Consider the following 18,487-nt stretch of genomic DNA (forward strand, 5'->3'; position numbering starts at 1 on the left):
ACTTCTGACCCTCTTTCTACATATTCTGAAGAGGTTCATTCCACTTGTGTGGTATATATCCCTTTTCACTGAGTTGGTATTCAATGCCTGATCCTGGGCAGCACTGATTAGGCTTTCAGTCTTCTTTTTTAGGTCACCCTTGCTGAGCCACCTCCATGATGCTTTCTGGTCTTTTAATTTGTTAGTTTCACAGTGGAACTGACAATGTGGAGTAAAGTTTCTTCTCACTCATTGGCGATTTGTGATCGGAATTCATTAGCATATTGGATATTTATGATTGGAATTTATTATTATTGTTGTTGTTGTTGTTATTATTTTCATTACTGGCCTTTTAATTTCAGATCTTAGGGCCAGAATTTTATATCTAAAAGTATTCATTATAAGACTTTAACATATAGGCACAGGAGTGGCCGTGTGGTAAGTAGCTTGCTTACCAACCACATGGCTCTGGGTTCAGTCCCACTGCGTGGCACCTTGGGCAAGTGTCTTCTACTATAGCCTTGGGCCGACCAAAGCCTTGTGAGTGGATTTGGTAGACGGAAACTGAAAGAAGTCTGTCGTATATATGTATATATATATATATCTATATATATATATATATATATATATATTTATATATATGTTTGTGTATCTGTGTTTGTCCCCCCAACATCACTTGACAACCGATGCTGGTGTGTTTACATCTCTGGAACTTTGCAGTTTGACAAAAGAGACTGATAGAATAAGTAGTAGGCTTACAAAGAATAAGTCCTAGGGTCGATTTGCTCAACTAGAGGCAGTGCTCCAGCATGGCTGCAGTCAAATGACTGAAACAAGTAAAAGAGTAAAAGAGTATACGCAGATACAAACATGCAAAAATATGTTTGAGCATTCAGACATTTACTCATTTAAAAAAAAATTTTGTTAGCCATTTCAGCCATTGGATGTAACTATGATGGGGCACTACCTAGCAGAGTTTCAGTCAATCATACTGCCATCATTTTCTAAAAGTGGATAACATTTGGAAAAATATTTTCGAATGTGATAATGCAAAAGTAACAAAGTTGTAATTCTTATAGCTACTATTTAGCTTTAAGACAACCCTGATAAAGCATACGAATGAGCAAAAGGTATTTCAACCATGACCATCACATCATTTGTGTATATTTAGGACAGTGTTATTCCAGTGTTCTGTCTCCTCTCCAAGACTGTATGTAGTGTAAGTGATTTGGTTGCTATTTCATGCAGTTTGAATGACTACAAAAAATGTCCTCCCTGTTGGCTCATATCATAACTGTGTATATATGCATGCATGAACATGTGTGTGTGTGAGTGTGTGCATGTGTGTGTGTGTGTGTGTAAATGTGTATGTGTATGTGTCTGGGTGTGTATAAAAAACTATAATGGTTGTGATAATTCTTTTTACTGTTTTCATGCTGTATGGTTTATTGCATTTTATTGGGTTGTTATGGAGTCGGTTGCATTTGTGGGTTCCCTTTAAGTAGTTGTTACAGCATTTAATATGGTCTACTTTGTTTTTTCCTTCTTTTATTTTTATCATTTTCATTAATTCTTTAAATATGTATGATATTCAGACTGGCAGACTTTTGCCATTTATTTAATTTAATGCTTTTTTTTTTTTTAGGCTTTTTAATTGTTTTTCTTTTATACTATTTTCTATCCCCTGTATTGTTCTATTTCATTTTAAATCAAATTTTCTAGAATTGTATCTTCCCTGTGCTGAATAATAATATCATTTAATGAATAACCAGTTTGTTAAATACTAATGGCAAAAATACAGAAAGAGAGAAAAAAATCTAGAGAAATACCTCTAAAAACAATTCTACTTAGAATAGCAAATGTCTGCATGAAGAGGATTCTCTAGCTAATTAGATTTTTGTGTTTATCTTCCCTTGTCAGCTTTTAGTAATCTGTCTTTTTAAAAACTCTCTCTTTATCAGTATCTGTTACCACTATTTCCACTATCATATTTAACAATTTCTTTAGCCACAAAGAAAGGAAGTTAAAAAAAACAAACAAAACAAATCAAAACAAAACAATAACAAAACAAACCATCAACCCTAAAATAAAAGGTAAAACGAATTGCAGAAGCTTCACTAGCGCATTTTGAGGTTATATTCCTCAGAAAAATATGTCAACGAATATGTGATCAATCAAGTTTGTTCTCCTCAGCCAGAGTGCCACAAATATGGTTGTTCTACCTACTGGAAATAAAATAGCAACCAAATTCTCTCAAATTAAAGAACCTCATCATCTTAAAGTCTTTGAACCATGAACACACTTTAGCAAGTATTATTTCATTTGACTCTATCCCTGTAAGTTGCAAAAGTAGACAGCAATGTGGTTTTGTGCTTATGGCTCACTAATTGACAGAAACAGAAACATAATCATTTTTAGATGTAAACACAAAACTGTGTGGCCACCTTCTTTTGCACCTTCCAGGGTTATAGTCAAACGAAACTGAACCCACTTCAGATTAATCACTGCTCCAAAGAGTTGAAAACAAATGGAAAGAGGACATCAGACGATGGGACGATTAAAGCTAGATTGCTTTTGATTACAGGTTTGCTCAGTTAGGGATAACCTGGGATGAAGCAACAATAAATGTTATCATCATTGCAATTTTTATAGTACATTTCTCATGCTAACAAGAACAAATCTTAGTTTAAAGTTGGACAAAAATGCTACTCATGCCCAACTAAAAATATTAGAAAATGTTGTGGTTGTATGGTAAGAAGTTTGCTTTCCAATCACATGGTTTTAGACTCAGTTTCACTGTGTGGTGCCTAGGGCTAGAGTTTTAATAGTGATGATGATGATGATGATGGAGGTGGTGATTATGATGATGATGATATTATTTAATTTCTCACCATGCCATCACTCCACACTAAAACTACACCACTATTTTGTGAAGTACTCAGAAGTAATACAGTCATTTGACTTAGTCACTAAAATTAGTAATGAAATCAAATATGTAATAAATTTGTCTCATAAATTGCCTGGTGAACTATTGATTCTCTTGGCAGAATGGGAGAAAAAAATCAATTTATTTTTAATAACTGTAGGTTAATATGGCTTTGGACATTGGCTAAATTTTTAGTAGCATAAAGCTAAATATTTTATAACTAAATCTCCAGTCTAGCAAGAACTATGAATGTAAAAGGTCTTTCTAAAAGAATGAGCACCATTGTTGATTTTGATCTCAAACTTGAGCTGAAGTTCAGAGGACAAGAGAAAAATAACAAACCTTTAATGGGAATTAGTGCTAAGGTCTTGGTTTGCATTGGTTTATGTTGAAGTAATGTTATTTTGGAAAATTAATTATTACTTTAGTGTCTAAAACTGAAGTCACTTCAAAATCAAATTAAAATGCGAAAGTCGTGGGTCCATTTTTGCTTAATCTGAGAAATAAAAAAAAACAAAATTCACTCACAATCCTCCTGAGGTCTCTGACTGTAAGGAGGAAGGGAAATTGCTATCTTCAGATGAGAGACCTAGCCCAAATGTTTACAAAAGAATGGACTGTGCTAAATGTGCCAGGAATCAACTGGTTGTTTTAAACAAAGTAACAGAGGTTTAGTTACCAAAAGACAAATATGATGCCTCTAATAGAGTTACAGACAGTTTCCATTTAACAACTTTTACTTAAGGCTTTGGTTGACCTGAGGCAGTGATGACATTTCTCCAAAGTGCCACATAATAGAATCAGATGTAAAACTCTACAGTTGTGAAGTCTGAAAGTAAAGAACTTATTTAATCGTATCAGACACTTAATGTCAGATATATCTGAACAGTATGACAAAGATAAGAGTGTTCAGGTCTCTGGTCCTTCATGTTTTGCTTTACAGTTGTGAAACTTGGACACTGTCTGGAACACTTAGGGGCCACTGGAATTCCTTTGGTACCAGGACACTTTGCAGGATTATGAGTTTTAGTTTCTTACATTCTGAAGTTGAAATCCTGCCAAGGTCAATTTTGCATTTTATCCTTCAGGGGCCAATAAAATAATACTTAAGTATTAGGAATTAATGTGAGTGATTAATTGTTTCCACTCAGAATTACTGACCTTCTGCCTAAATGTTAAACAGTTATATACTGGAAATGGAGAAGATTGAATGAAAATATTAAATTAAATGAATATGGTCTAATGTTTTTTTTTATATGTAAGTATTTACTTAACAGTTGAGTTTAACTATGAGCATAACTGTGTGTTGTATTCATGAGTAGATGATTGTATCTAAGTGCTCACTCTTGTTTATATGTGCATACATACACATTTGTGCCTCTGTGTGCAATCTTTACAGATTTTTGGATGTTTATCAAATGGAACAATTGTGTGTGTGTGTGTATGTGTATGTGTGTGTGTGTATGTATGTGTGTGTGTGTGTGTTTGTGTGTGTGTGTGTGTGTGTGTGTGTGTGTGTGTGTGTGTGTGTGTGTGTGTGTGTGTGTGCACGTGCACATAGGATCTAATGTTGGCCATTGTGATATTCTGACTAACAAAAGAGCCAAACTGTGAATTACTCAAACTTTGTGAATGGAATGAGTTAGACCACTTAGTAGCAAAAACAACAACGTTACCTGTGTTGTTGTTGGTGCTGCTGTTGCCCCACTAGGGGTTTGAAGTTTCAATATGAATTGATGTGACAGAAAGGCATCAACTGGGGCATGTTTGATAGAGGAGCAATTTGTTTTTTATTTGGAATGTGGTTGCTACATACAAAACATTGCTCTATTGGCACCAACAAGCATTATTATGGCTGTTAATTAATTAAATTTTTTATAAAGGCGTAGGAGTGGCTGTGTGGATAGGTGCAGGAGTGGCTGTGTGGTAAGAAGCTTGCTTCCCAATCACATGGTTCCGAGTTCAATCCCACTGTATGGCATCTTGGGCAGGTGTCTTCTACTATAGCCTTGGGCCGACCAAAGCCTTGTGAGTGAATTTGGTAGACGGGAACTGAAAGAAGCCCGTCATGTATATATATATATATATATATATATATATATATATGTATTTGTATTTTGTGTGTGTTTGTCCCCCCACAATTGCTTGACAACCAATGTTGGTGTGATTACATTCCCGTCACTTAGTGGTTTGGCAAAAAGAAACCAATAGAATAAGTCCTGGGGTTGATTTGTCCGACTAAAGGTAGTGCACCAGCATGGTCACAGTCAAATGACTGAAACAAGTAAAAGAATAAAAGAATGTAAAATTGATATTTAGGTACAAATGTTATCTTTGCAGCACTTATTTCTCTAGATTTGACAAAAATATTCAAATGTAAAAGAAGATTTGTTATAAAAGTAAGATGAATACATTTCTTTAGGTGAGAAACGTTTTTTTTAGTTTCCAACAGAAATAACAAAGCAAGATTGAATTTAAATTAATTAAATTAAGTTACACAGGAAATGACTTTGTACAATTCATTTAAGTCATTATTCTCAAATAAAAATAATACATTTCTTTTGTTTGTGTCATGCCCTTTGGAATTTTGATAAAACTCCCATTGACTATAGTTTCAGTTCTGAAAAGAAGTGAAACAGTAGTCATTTATCAATATCTGTTAATTCTTTTGTAACTATATTCTTAGTCTGTCAAAGAATCTAAGTAGCCTTGAATTTGGCCTTCCAACTTTCTTTCCAGATAATTCAATGATTTTATCCTCGTTAAGCTGAATGCTTTGATTAAGAAAACATGATTTCATAAATATTAAATTCTTCATTTTTTTGTGAGAATTAAAAGGATTTCTGGAAGCAGAATTAATACTTTATTCTTTTTGTTTTTGATATTAGTATTTATTAATCCAGGTGAAAGGCTTATAATTTCGAATTATACATGACATTAGGTGGAAAACTAATATGCTAGGGAAACAAATATTGGAAGCAGCAAAACATGTTGAAACAGTCAACTATATATATGTGTGTGGATAGTCATTATTGGTTAAATTTTAGGTTTATTGACTCTTGCTAGTGGTGATAACAGTGGTGATGGCATTAATATCAAAGTAACATAGAAACTAAATGTTATGTTAATATTACAAGTATTCAATAGATAGATTTTTAATGAACACTTCTGAAAGAAAGCTATTGCAATTGATATACATGCAAGCAAGCATGGCTGTGTGGTGAAAACTTAGCAGGATTTGATTTGAGCATAGAGAATCAGAGCAAATACCCTGGTACATATTCTATTCAATGCTTTAATGCTGCTGCTAATTATATAATATCTTGTCTGTCTGGAAACTATTCAACAATGGATATATTTATAATGATATTGAAAGTTAGACTGACTTGTCTAAAATAGAAGTGTAACAGATCAAGTTTTAGATAATTTCACATTGATTTAATATATATTTAATTGATGGCTGGATGAAGATTTTGCAATAGCTTGGAGTAGTGAAATATTAGAGCAAAGAACCAAATTTCATGAGTTCTTATAGAGGGTGAATAATGAAATTTAAGTGGTTAACTATTGTAGATTTTAATTGTTATCGCCAAGCCAACATGGCAGTCCAAAAAAGAAATAGGACGAATGCTGCCATTGATTAATTCCAAGAGGCTAGCTATGTGACAAGCGAATCTGTGTCCATTATAACCTTCGAACAGGGGAGGTCAGCTGCTTCCCCTTGCTGGTCTGGCATCTACAGACTAGTTTTGAGGTATTGCCTCTTATCAATGTAGAGCAGCTGAACCCAGCAGGCGTCGCTGGGTTTTAATCTGTAATAAATACTTTCTGTAGATTTGTAGATTCGTTTTATATTATGAAATAGACTGTAACTTTTAGGGAGAGAAACCTACACTGATATTATTTAAACTAATGAAAGTGTTGAAACTAATAGAGGAAATTATTGTAAAGGAATATCGACATATTTTATGTAATCGAGTCATCTTCAGTTTTACAGTTAATGAATATTCCTATGCCATTAAACCATTCAACTATTACTGATACAGTAGCTAGATTTTCTCTGGAACAACTTGTGGTGACCTGATATTTTAGCATTGATACATTGCTAATTTCAATCAACTGAAAAACAAATCATGTCAAAATAAAACTGCAAAGCTGAGACTAAAATACTGCAAGAATAAACATAATAATTTCTGGTAGCTTAAAAAGACAGGCATGAAAGTGGAGAAGGTAACTGAGACTTGGTTTACAATAAATAATGCAATAAATATTGCACCACTGTTCTGCAATCTGCAAGATAGTCAGTCAATCCCCAAGGCGATTTTCTATGTTGCTTTTGAAACGTGAGTAGGAGAAACAATTACTGAGATAATGTATTTCCTCATTTCTGTGAAAAATCATCTCTTATCCTGCTCATTATTAACTATTCTTTAGGCATAAACTTCTTTATGCTGTAAGATGCTTAAAACAAACAAAATCACGTAGAGTGTAATATATGTCTTTATATATCCACTTTTAGAAAGCAAATCATCTGAAATTTATAACAGGTGAAAGTATTTATTACAGATTAAAGCAATAAATTTCGATATTTGCTGACCGGCTAAAATTATATTTTATGTGTTGTACTTTTGGCAGTGCATCAAATTCAGCTAATATTATTCCATTTACTTTTTTATGGAATGAAATATGCTTAAGATGTGGAAAATACTTAGAAACTCTTAAACATCTGACTTTCTTCACATAAATTTTGAACTTCATATTATAGATTGCTTCAGCAATTCAGATACATGCTTATTACTCTTCAGTTTTATATACAAATGCATGAAGTGAAATGAATAAATGTTGACAAAAATTATATTGATAAATGCACTACATTTATCAATATAACAACCAAACGACATATGTTTACTCATCTAAATGTATTACTTTATACTAATATGTCAAATTGAAAGAAACGTGCATGCACACACAACACGCAAGCATTGAGGGAAGAAGAGACAAACTGAAGGATATCATAATATCTAGTAAAAAAGGAAAAACTAAGAATTATTAAATAACTGTGTTAGTTTATTATCAAGATTAAATATAATTTTTCAGAATTAAATCATGAATTTTTTATTTTTCTGCTCACTGTATTAGATATCATAGATACTTTGGCTTGTTGTATTAGTGCAACATGCACTTAACTATTTGTTTTCCATGCTGAAGGTGATCCCTTAGGTAAATCCCCTTCCTTTTCATTCTTTATCCCTTTAACAATCAGATTACTCTATCAAATGTAATATTTATTCATTTACACATTCACATTGTCTTCAATTAACCGCGTGGTAAGTGGATTGCTTACTAACCACATGGTTCCGGGTTTGGTCCCACTGCGTGTCACCTTGGGCAAGTGTCTTCTACTATAGCCTCAGGCCGACCAAAGCCTTGTGAGTGGATTTGGTGGAGGGAAACTGAAAGAAGCCTGTCGTATATATGTATATAAATATATCTGTGTGTGTGTGTATGTTTGTGTGTCTGTGTTTGTCCCCTCAACATCGCTTGACAACTGATGCTGGTGTGTTTACGTCCCCGTAACTTAGTGGTTCAGCAAAAGAGACCGATAGAATAAGTACTAGGCTTACAAAGAATAAGTCCTGGGGTCGATTTGCTCGACTAAAGGCGGTGCTCCAGCATGGCCACAGTCAAATGACTGAAACAAGTAAAAGAGTATCTTCTTACAAAGAGATTGCAATGATATGATTGTTTATTTTTAGAATGACATTGTGGGGAAGGTGTGAGTAAGAGAACATATCTGGCCAGTTTGAGCTTCAAATAGGTAGCATATTTATTTGGGCCAGATATGACCTGTATAAATGCTAAAGGGTTAAGCTTGCCAAAAACAAACAGTGTTCCTTCACTAAAATACTATATATTTTCTCAGTTATCTCAAGATCTACCAAGTATGGATAAAACTATGTCTCACTGAAGAGGTCTAATAAGACTGAAACATGCTTGAAGTTATCCCTGTATATGCCAAATTCAGATTCTCTTCTTCTCACTGTTTGCTTCTCTTAATTTTAAATTAATTTTAAGTGATTCAAATACTGAATTTATCTTCATTTTCACGTTTTAAAACTATAATTAACCCTAATTAACTATAATGAACTATAATTAATCACCTTCACATCAGATGCCTATCTTCCATCATCATCATTGTCATCATCACCATCAACACCACCATCACTGCCTTTAGTCATCTTCATAATCATCATCATTGTTGTCTTTGTCATCATCATCATCATCATCATCATCATCATCACCATCATCATCATCACAACCATCACCATAACCATTAGTATTTATTACAATAAGATCTGCCCTAGGTAAGATGTTAAATTGGAATTCAGGAATGTGGATGTGTATGATGTTAGTCATAAATCACCAAATTTAGTTATTATTTCTAGCAGGCTGGGTAACTATATATAGGCTTCTTTGTGGGCTTGTAACACAAGCAGTTTTTTTCAGCTGGTTTCTCTTAATACGGTTAGTCTATGTTTCATCTTTATGTCTTGAATTTATTTTTCATCCTTTCATTTTGATAGAATTTAGTAACCAGTCTAGGGTGGGGTTTTGGCAGAGTCTTTCGCATATGAGATCATTTTGAATACCTTGTGGTATTTATTATGATAACAAGCACTCTGTGTTCAGGTGTGGATGTTTGGTTAAATAGTTTGCTCCCCAATCACATGGTTCCAAGTTCAGTCCCACTGTGTGGAACCTTGGGCAAGTGTCTTCTGCTATAGACCTGGGCTGACAGAAAACCTTCAGTGGTTTTGGTGGCTCGAAACTGAAAGCCAACCATCACATATATGTGTGTGTATGTGTGTGTGTGTGTGTGTGTGTGTGTGTGTGTGTGTGTGTGTGTGTGTTTGTGTCTGTGTTTGTTCCCCACCACCACTTGAAACCAGTATTGGTTTTGTTTACGTCCCTGTAACTTAGCAGTTTGGCAAAAAATGACTGATAGAATAAGTACCAAGTTTAAAAAAGATAAATACTGGGATTGATTTGACTAAAATTCTTCAAGGTGATGCCCGAGCATGGCTACAGTCTAATAACTGAAACATGTAAAAAATAAAAGATAAGTTCTCTGAATTCAAATCTCACTGAGGTCAACTTTGCATTTCATCCTTTGAGGGTCAATAAAAAATGTACCAATTCAAACTGGTGGCTTTTATCTGGTATCAATTTTGGTTCTTTGGGTTCTGAGTTCAAATTCCACCATGGTATGTTAGGCTGCTAGACTTAATCTGTTACTATTTAGTACCGTGTGTCCCTTTAATGGATTCCACTCTGTTGCAACCATTTGGGCTAGACCACTGGTTTGAAAATACCTTCCACCCTCCCTCCCTCCCACTCATTATCTGAAAGGCCCTGTGAACTGTTGAGAACACTGCCTCTCCTCCTAACTAGAAGATTAAAAAAGAAAAAAAATCTCCTGCAATATTTGTTTTAGCGTTTCCTATTCTAAATTATAAATCTTTTACTTGTTTCAGCCATTTGACTGTAGCCATGCTGGGACACTGCCTTGAAGAATTTTTAATCAAATAAATCGATTCCAGTACTTATTTATATATTTATTTTTGAAGTCTGGTACTTATTCAATCGATCTTGTTGCCAAGCTGTTAGATTGTGGGCAATGTAAATACACCAACAGCAGTTGTCAAATGGTAGTGCAAGACAAACACAGACACAAACACATCTATGACAGACACCTTTCAGCTTCTTATTTCTTTACTGCCAACAAGGGGCTACACACAGAGGGGACAAACAAGGATAGACAAACAGATTAAGTCAATTATATCGACCCCAGTGCTTAGCTGGTACTTATTTAATCAACCCCGAAAGGATGAAAGGCAAAGTCGACCTCGGCGGAATTTGAACTCAGAATGTAGCGGCAGATGAAATACCGCTAAGCATTTTGCTTGGCGTGTAACGTATCTGCCAGCTTGACACCTTTCAGTTTCTGTCTATCACATCCACTCACAAGGCTTTGGTCAGCTTAAGGTTATAATGGAAGACTCATTTGTCCAAAGTGCCATGCAGTGGGATTGAAACTGGAACCATGGAGTTGCAAAGTAAACTTCTTACCACACAACCACGCCTGAACCTAAGGCAAACATATTTTAAAAAATGATAACTGGTATGTCTCGCCATGCTTTTGTAACCTATTTCTAGGTTAAACATTTACTGTTAATGCATATAATACTTTTAACATACTGTATTCAATGCTAATGTAGACTTTTATCTTCACTTTCATCATAAATTTATCCACCCCAAAAGACAAGAAAAAGAAAGAAAAAAACGAAACAAAATAAAATTAAAAATGTAAAAATTTTCAGGAAACAAAAAGTTATAATTACTTACTGTTTGCCATTGGTATGAACAATACTGCAGCAGGTTTTACCTGATCCAAAACCAAAAGAATATCTGTCTACAGACACTAAAGAAATACTAAAAGTAATTCTACATTGTAATTGATACGAATACAAATGTATTTATGGTCTGAATACTTGGCAGAAAACTACAAATTATTGTTTCAGACAAACACATAAAATTGCAAATGAGGGACCATTACAAAGGAAATTGATTGTCGTTTGTTTTTTGAATAAAACAATAAAATATTTGTTAGTAAAAGAGACCAGTGGCAATAATGCGTGTGTCAATTTACACTGTTGTTATTCATCATGGTATTTATCAAACCTGTGAAGTTTTCCCAAATTTATAATCGCAAAATTTATAGTTGAACCTGTTGTTTTCAACCACAAAACCATTTATATCAGACTTCAAACTTCACTGTTGTAGTGATTTTAGATCTCAGTTTATTGCTATCTAGATTTACCAATAGTGACTAACTAATAAGAGAGTTTTTGCATAGTTACACAAATTGCAAGAAATAGCAGTCAAATCTTCTGATTTCATTCTGCTCTAGCAAAAGAAAAAAAAGACAATTAAGTGTACATTTGTCACTGAAGTGCACATTTGTCACTGAAGTGCACATTTGTAAATGAAGTGCACATTTGTCAATGAAGTTATAATTACTCAAAATGACTGGGCAGTCACAGCTGAAATGCTTTTAATCTTAGAGATACTTGATCAAGGCTGACCTGGGGTTGAACAGCAATAACTAATAATCATTTGACAAATGCTACAACAACAACTAATAATAATGCTGTCTGTGTGGTCACTTGAACTACTAGAAATAACAACCAAATTGCCTTCAAATTCCACCCAGCCATCTTAAATATGGAAACAATACATTATATAATGTAGTTTTCTATATCTGGAAAAAGATGGGATGGTCGTGACTGGAATACCTTGATCATAGGTGAGCTCAATCAGAACTTATAGAGAGCTAAGCAGCAATAACAATGGCAATTAATGATGCTATAGTAAGTGCTTTAGTCTCTAGTCTTGGAAGTTCTCCCAGTATCAATGATATAATACAGAGAGAAGTTGATTATAGGGTCTGTCTGTTTATCAATTAATCTATCTTGTCTGAATCCAAGTAAAGTGAATTTAACATTTCTAAGTTAAATAAAATATGAATGGAAACAAAGAAAAAATTTGAATTTTTAGCCTGAAGTGTTTTTCTTTTGTAAGTCCTTATAACTTATTGGGTAGCTTCTAACCTTCATGTAATAGGACAGAGGATGTCCACTAACAGCCAATTGTAATTCTTTTATTCTTTTGTTTCAGTCATTTGACTGTAGCCATGCTGGAGCACAATCTTAAGGGGTTTTAGTCAAACAAATCAATCCCAGGACTTATTCTTTGTAAGATTAATACTTATTCTATCGGTCTCTTATGCCAAATTGGTAAGTTACAGGGACATAACACATCAACATTGGTTGTCAAGAAATGGTGGAAGTGGGGGGGAGCAAACAGATACAAACACACTAATATATATAAACATACATACATACATATATATATATATATATATATATATATATATATATATATATACTTACATATAAGAGACCAAAGTGTACGTACGCCGCTATATTTTATATATAAAAAATACAAAAATGGGACAAGAACGCAAAACACCCAGACAGACGATGCAAGGAAAACAAGGACGGGTCATTCGGAGTTTTCTATCCTCATTTGAGTTCCAGATTATCTTTGCAGTTTTGACTTGTTATACTCGAGGTTGCTGCAATCTGGCCAGAGAGCTAAGCAACAGTAACAGTATTAATTGTCATTGTTAGCCCCAGGCAACATTGTTTCCAGCTGGTTATATGATACAATATCTGTGTCATATAGCCAGCTGGAAACGATATTTCCTGGTGCTAAACAACAGTAACAATCATCCCTTCCAGGACAGCCACATTATGTTGGCAAATAATCTTTATTTTAAAGAAGTGTTATTGAATGTCTCTCTTTGAGAGATTTAGAAATAATAATGTTTCTATATATATATGCAGACACGTGTTTTTGTCTACAAAATTTCATTCACAAATGTTATCTAATCTGAGGCTACAAGGAAAACCATTTGGCCAGTGTACCATGCTGTAGGATTGAATCTGGATGTATGTGTTCGCTAAATGAATTTCTTAATTACATGGCCTGCACCTCTGTTATTTAAAGAAAAGAAAGAGAAAAAAAAAAGAAAACGAAAATTCCTCCTTAAAACATTATCCTTTACTTCATGATGCCCTGATTTATTAGAAATAAATTGTTTGAATTATATATTGATGTATTTCATTTTGCTTTTGTATCAGTTTGCAAGATTCTTGACATAAATTTCTGTGTTGAAAGAAATCTTGTGTCTTGGGAAGATCAATTATAATAATAACAATAATAATAATGAGCACTCAGAGAGTGTAAATCTCTGCCAAGGCAGCACCAACGTCCTCTCAATGATTAGCTGGAGATGATTTTTACAATGAGAATATCTTGTAATGTTTCATGTAAAGTAAATATAGCAAATGATCCAGAATCCTTGTTCAGTATTGGATCAATCCCAAAATGTAATCAGTTTGTGCCATTCACGAGGTCAAACATCCCTGAAAGTTTCATCCAAATCCATCCAGCAGTTCTTGAGATATTTTATCCATGGACAAAAAAAAAAAAATAAATAAAAACAAGCAAACATAACTGAAAACAATATCTCTGCCTTTGCTAAGACAGAGGTAATAATTAATAATGATTTCGAATTTTTTGGCACAAGGCCAGCAATTTCAAGGGATGGGTAAATTGATTAGATCGTCTCCTGTGTTCTACTGGGACTTATTTTATTGACCCCAAAAGGATGAAAGGCAAAGTCAACCTCAGAATGTGAAGGTGGACGAAATGCTGCAGAACATTTTGCTAATGATTCTGCCAGTTCACCACCTTACAATAAACAATAGTATAAAAAAATAATGTGTGTGTGTGTTTATTATATTTGGTGTAATGACCCTCCCAAGACGCAACTCTCCCAAGATTTGAAGTATTTCAGCAATTAGTTTAATTAACTGAATAATAATTTTAAGACATGTAACCCAAATATTATTTTGCTTTTATCTTTCAGCCACATCGAACGTTACACAACAAGAGCTGATCCAAGAGAAGATGTTGATTACATTGAGCCTCCTCAACCCAGAGAAGTCACTTTGTCAAGAGACCCTCATAGAGGGTTTGGCTTTGTTGCCGGCAGTGAAAAACCAGTTGTTGTCAGATTTGTCACTGAAGGTAAATGCAAGGATTTTGTTTTAGAAATTCTTTAATCCAGATTTTAACAATTCTTTTGATGAAAGAATTGTTTCAAAGTTTATTTAATCATCAAAAGTATGTAAAAAAAATCTGTTGTTTTCTCACTTAATTATCAGAACTCCAGAATTAATTAGGAATTCTCTAATGCTGATTAGTGGTTAATTTTCACTCATTGAGCAGATTTAATCAAAAGTCTTCCAATTATGGCCATCCTGTCCTCTTTTTTCAGACATGTTTCTCTAGCTACATTAGTGAATGTATTATTTCCTTTCTTGAAGTAGTGGGGTATGATTTGAGAGAGATTTAATAGATGTGGTATTGGTGGTGATGATGATGCCGGCAGGGCTGTTGCTAAGCCCCTGCCACCCCTGCGGTCACAGGGGCCTATGCAGTTGAGGAGCCCTATGTGAAGATCAAAGTATGTAGATGAGTCATCTTATTTACTTTGGTTAAGGTTTTCAACGAGAATTAAGCTATCTAAGAATTTCAAGAAATAAAATGGTAATACACTGTACTTGCAAAAGTTCTTATAAAAATATTGCGTTGTTCCACATACATCCCTACTTAAATATGTTCTTTACGATAACGTGAAATATTGAACTGCAGACAGAATAAAGTAAAGTATAGCTATGAATTAAAGGTGTGAAGATTATGAATTTTGATTGAAGGGATGGGGCCTCGAAACAAAAAGTTGTCAGGGGCCTCTAAAAGTCAAGTGACATGCCTGGGTGCCGGGTGCAATGGTGATGATGGTGGTAGTGTGAGAGTCATTATTTTGATAGAACCAAGGAAACTACTGCATTTGGTGGTATAAAAGATGCTTGGTCATATTAGAAGCATCCCAATTTCAGCAGAATATATTCAGACAAAAAAAAAACCCATTTAAGTGCATTAAAGCTTATGGGAGACCCAACTTCACATAAAGGAACTGCAAAGACTTTTTCAGGCATTATCATATATCTTCCATCATTTATCTTTCACTTGTTTCAGTCATCTGACTGTGGCCATGCTGGGGCATTGCTTTGAAGAATTTTTAGGTGAATGGATCAACCCCAGTACTTACTAGCTATTTTTTAAACCTGGTGCTTATTCTATCAGAAACTTTTGCTGAACTGCTAAGTTATGGGGACATAAGCACTCCAACACCAGTTGTTAAGTGGTGGTAGGGGACAATCACATACACAAAGACACACACACACATATACAATGGGCTTCTTTCAGTCTCCACCTACCAAGGCTATAACAGAATACACTTGCTCAAGAAATTCCATATGACTAAAACTTGTTTAGACCAAATTCCTTTTCAGTTCCCTGTAAAGAAGTAATTTTCCCTGTAGGGTCTCCTTACTACCTACAGATGCCACGATTTCAAATGTACAGCAGTATAAAATAAAATTATGAACATAGAATACAGATATGGCCCCATAATTAGCCTGTCTATCACTATTTCTCACTGAGTCCCAATCAATTTCTTACAGAGCCCTTATCAATCTCTTTTACAATTGGGAAATCCTGGTCTAACCTATTAGTGCATTCAAGCAGCCACAAACAGCTGTTCATTTGACAACCTTCTCTGCATTTCATATTTAATTAATATTAATTGATCAAAATTTGAAGGTTGTCTCCCCTGTCTTTTCTGATTTTTTTTTTTACCATAATTAGCCATTGGGATAATTAATATTCTCTGCACTAATTGTCTAATTTTATCTTAGCAACCCAATTTACTGTTCATCTAACGACTACCGTTCTTGTTAAGAACAGTAATTATATGTCTCTGACATTTAACTAAGCCAAATGCTTCAGAACTGATGGAAATTTTAAATGGAATTAGGAGTGGCTGTGTGGTAAGTAGCTTGCTTGCCAACTACATGGTTCCAGGTTCAGTCCCACTATGTAACACCTTGTGCAAGTGTCTTCTACTATAGCCTCGGGCCAACCAAAGCCTTATGAGTGGATTTGGTAGATGGAAACTGAAAGAAGCCCGTCGTATATATATATATATATGTGTGTGTGTGTGTGTCTGTGTTTGTACTCCAGCAACATCACTTGAAAACTGGTGCTGGTGTATTTACGTCACCATAACTTAGTGGTCCGGCGAAAGAGACCAATAGAATAAGTACTAGGCTTACAAAGAATAAATCCTGGGGTTGATTTGCTCAACCAAAGGCGGTGCCCCAGCATGGCTGCAGTCAAATGACTGAAACAAATAAAAGAATAAAAGAATATATATATATCAATAAATATTGATGCCCTCTATGCTAAACTATTCTTGGCCAGTAGTAACAAGGGAATAATTTTTAGCATTATAATCTTCCGCATGTGGAAATCTCAAGGAATTTACATTATTATTAGATTAAGCAAACATTTGGCTAGAGTCATTAGAATTGTTATTAAATGTAACGGTCACTTAATACATATTTCATACATATTTTATATTTGAATTTGTTTTATGATTATTAATCATTTGATAAATATTCTATAAAATATTTAAATTTATTTCCTAATTATTAATCTGTCAGGAGCCTTCGTTTCTTATAAAGTTAATTAAAGAGTAGTTTTATATGGACTAATGAACATACACAACTGCTCTTTTATTGACCCATAACTCTTTCTTCTGCTCTGCTGTAATTCTACATCATTTTCTCAAAAGCCCTTTTCTCTCTCTTTCTCTCTAGCTGTTTTTCTTTCTCTTTATCTGCCAGTCTGCCTCGCTCTGTCTATCTTTTTCACCGTCATCTCTTTGGATTTCTGGGAGAACATCTTATATATCTATGTCATCATCATCATCGTTTAATCCTGTTTTCAATGCTGGCATAGGTTGGATGGTTTAACCAGAGCTGGGAGGCTGGGGAGCTGCACCAGGTTCCAGTCTGATTTGCCTTGCCTTGGCTTCATCCATTTAAGAGAATATTGATACTACGTCTGCAGCAGCACTATAAAATTGACAAATGTGTAGCTAGATTCCAGTGCTTTGTTACTAAATTCCTTGTGTAGATGTCACTTAAAGTGAGATGGTCTTCACCAGGGGGATTTACCTTAGATACTTATGATGTCTCCGGTCTTCTTCAAGATGACCTTTTGAAGCAATTAAGAGACTTGTCTCATTCTTCTTCCTTCTCACTCTTTCACTTACTCTGTTTCTGTCAATTGCTCTTTATCCTCTTTCTTTTACCCTCTCCTCCCTTCTTCACACACACACACACACACACACACACACACACATGTAAATGCTTTGTTTTGATGAATGTATAAATATATTTTATTTCACACTATAATGACAATTCTAATCTAATTTTGCAATTTGATTTTAGTGTTTATTGATTTCTATACACACACACACACACACAATCAAACAAACACACACACACAATAATTATTGCTTTTTTTTTTATCTCCTCTCTAGGAAGTTAAGGTTATTTTAATTTTACAGTTATAGAATAATTGATGTTTGAGCATTTATAATATTGGTCATAGTGCTGATTGCAGAGATAGAGTTGCATTGGCAGAGGTGATAATTGGCATAGTGGTGGTGATGGTGAAGATGTTGTTGTTGTTGTTGTTGTCGGTGGTGATAATAGCAAGATTGGTGGTGCTGGTGTTACTGTCGATGATGGTCAGAGTTGTATTGATGGAAGTACTAAAAGTTGTGGTGGTTGTGTTGGTGGTGTTAGAGGAGTTGATGGAGTGAAGTTAATGTGGGTGGTATTGATTGTGGTAATGGTGGTATTGATAGCATTTGTAATTGTTGTGTGGGTGATAGTGCTGGTGGTTATAGTGACAGTGATACTAAATTACAGCATCAATGAAGCCAACCGATAGCCAAAGCCATTCCTGCTGTGACCA

General features: G+C 34.5%; 1 protein-coding gene across 4 annotated transcripts in view; it reads left to right on the forward strand.

Annotated features, from left to right (window-relative positions):
* LOC106876727 (uncharacterized) overlaps nucleotides 1–18,487 on the forward strand; it is a 1,066,253-nt gene that overhangs the window by 774,616 nt on the left and 273,150 nt on the right. For all 4 annotated transcript variants that reach the window (XM_052966107.2, XM_052966109.2, XM_052966108.2 and 1 more), the window contains one exon: nucleotides 14,463–14,623. In XM_052966107.2, the coding sequence (XP_052822067.1) occupies nucleotides 14,463–14,623 (161 nt within the window). The remainder of the gene's footprint in view (nucleotides 1–14,462; nucleotides 14,624–18,487) is intronic.

The sequence above is a fragment of the Octopus bimaculoides genome, chromosome 3, assembly GCF_046866305.1.
Source record: "Octopus bimaculoides isolate indiv1 chromosome 3, ASM4686630v1, whole genome shotgun sequence".
NCBI lineage: Eukaryota > Metazoa > Mollusca > Cephalopoda > Octopoda > Octopodidae > Octopus > Octopus bimaculoides.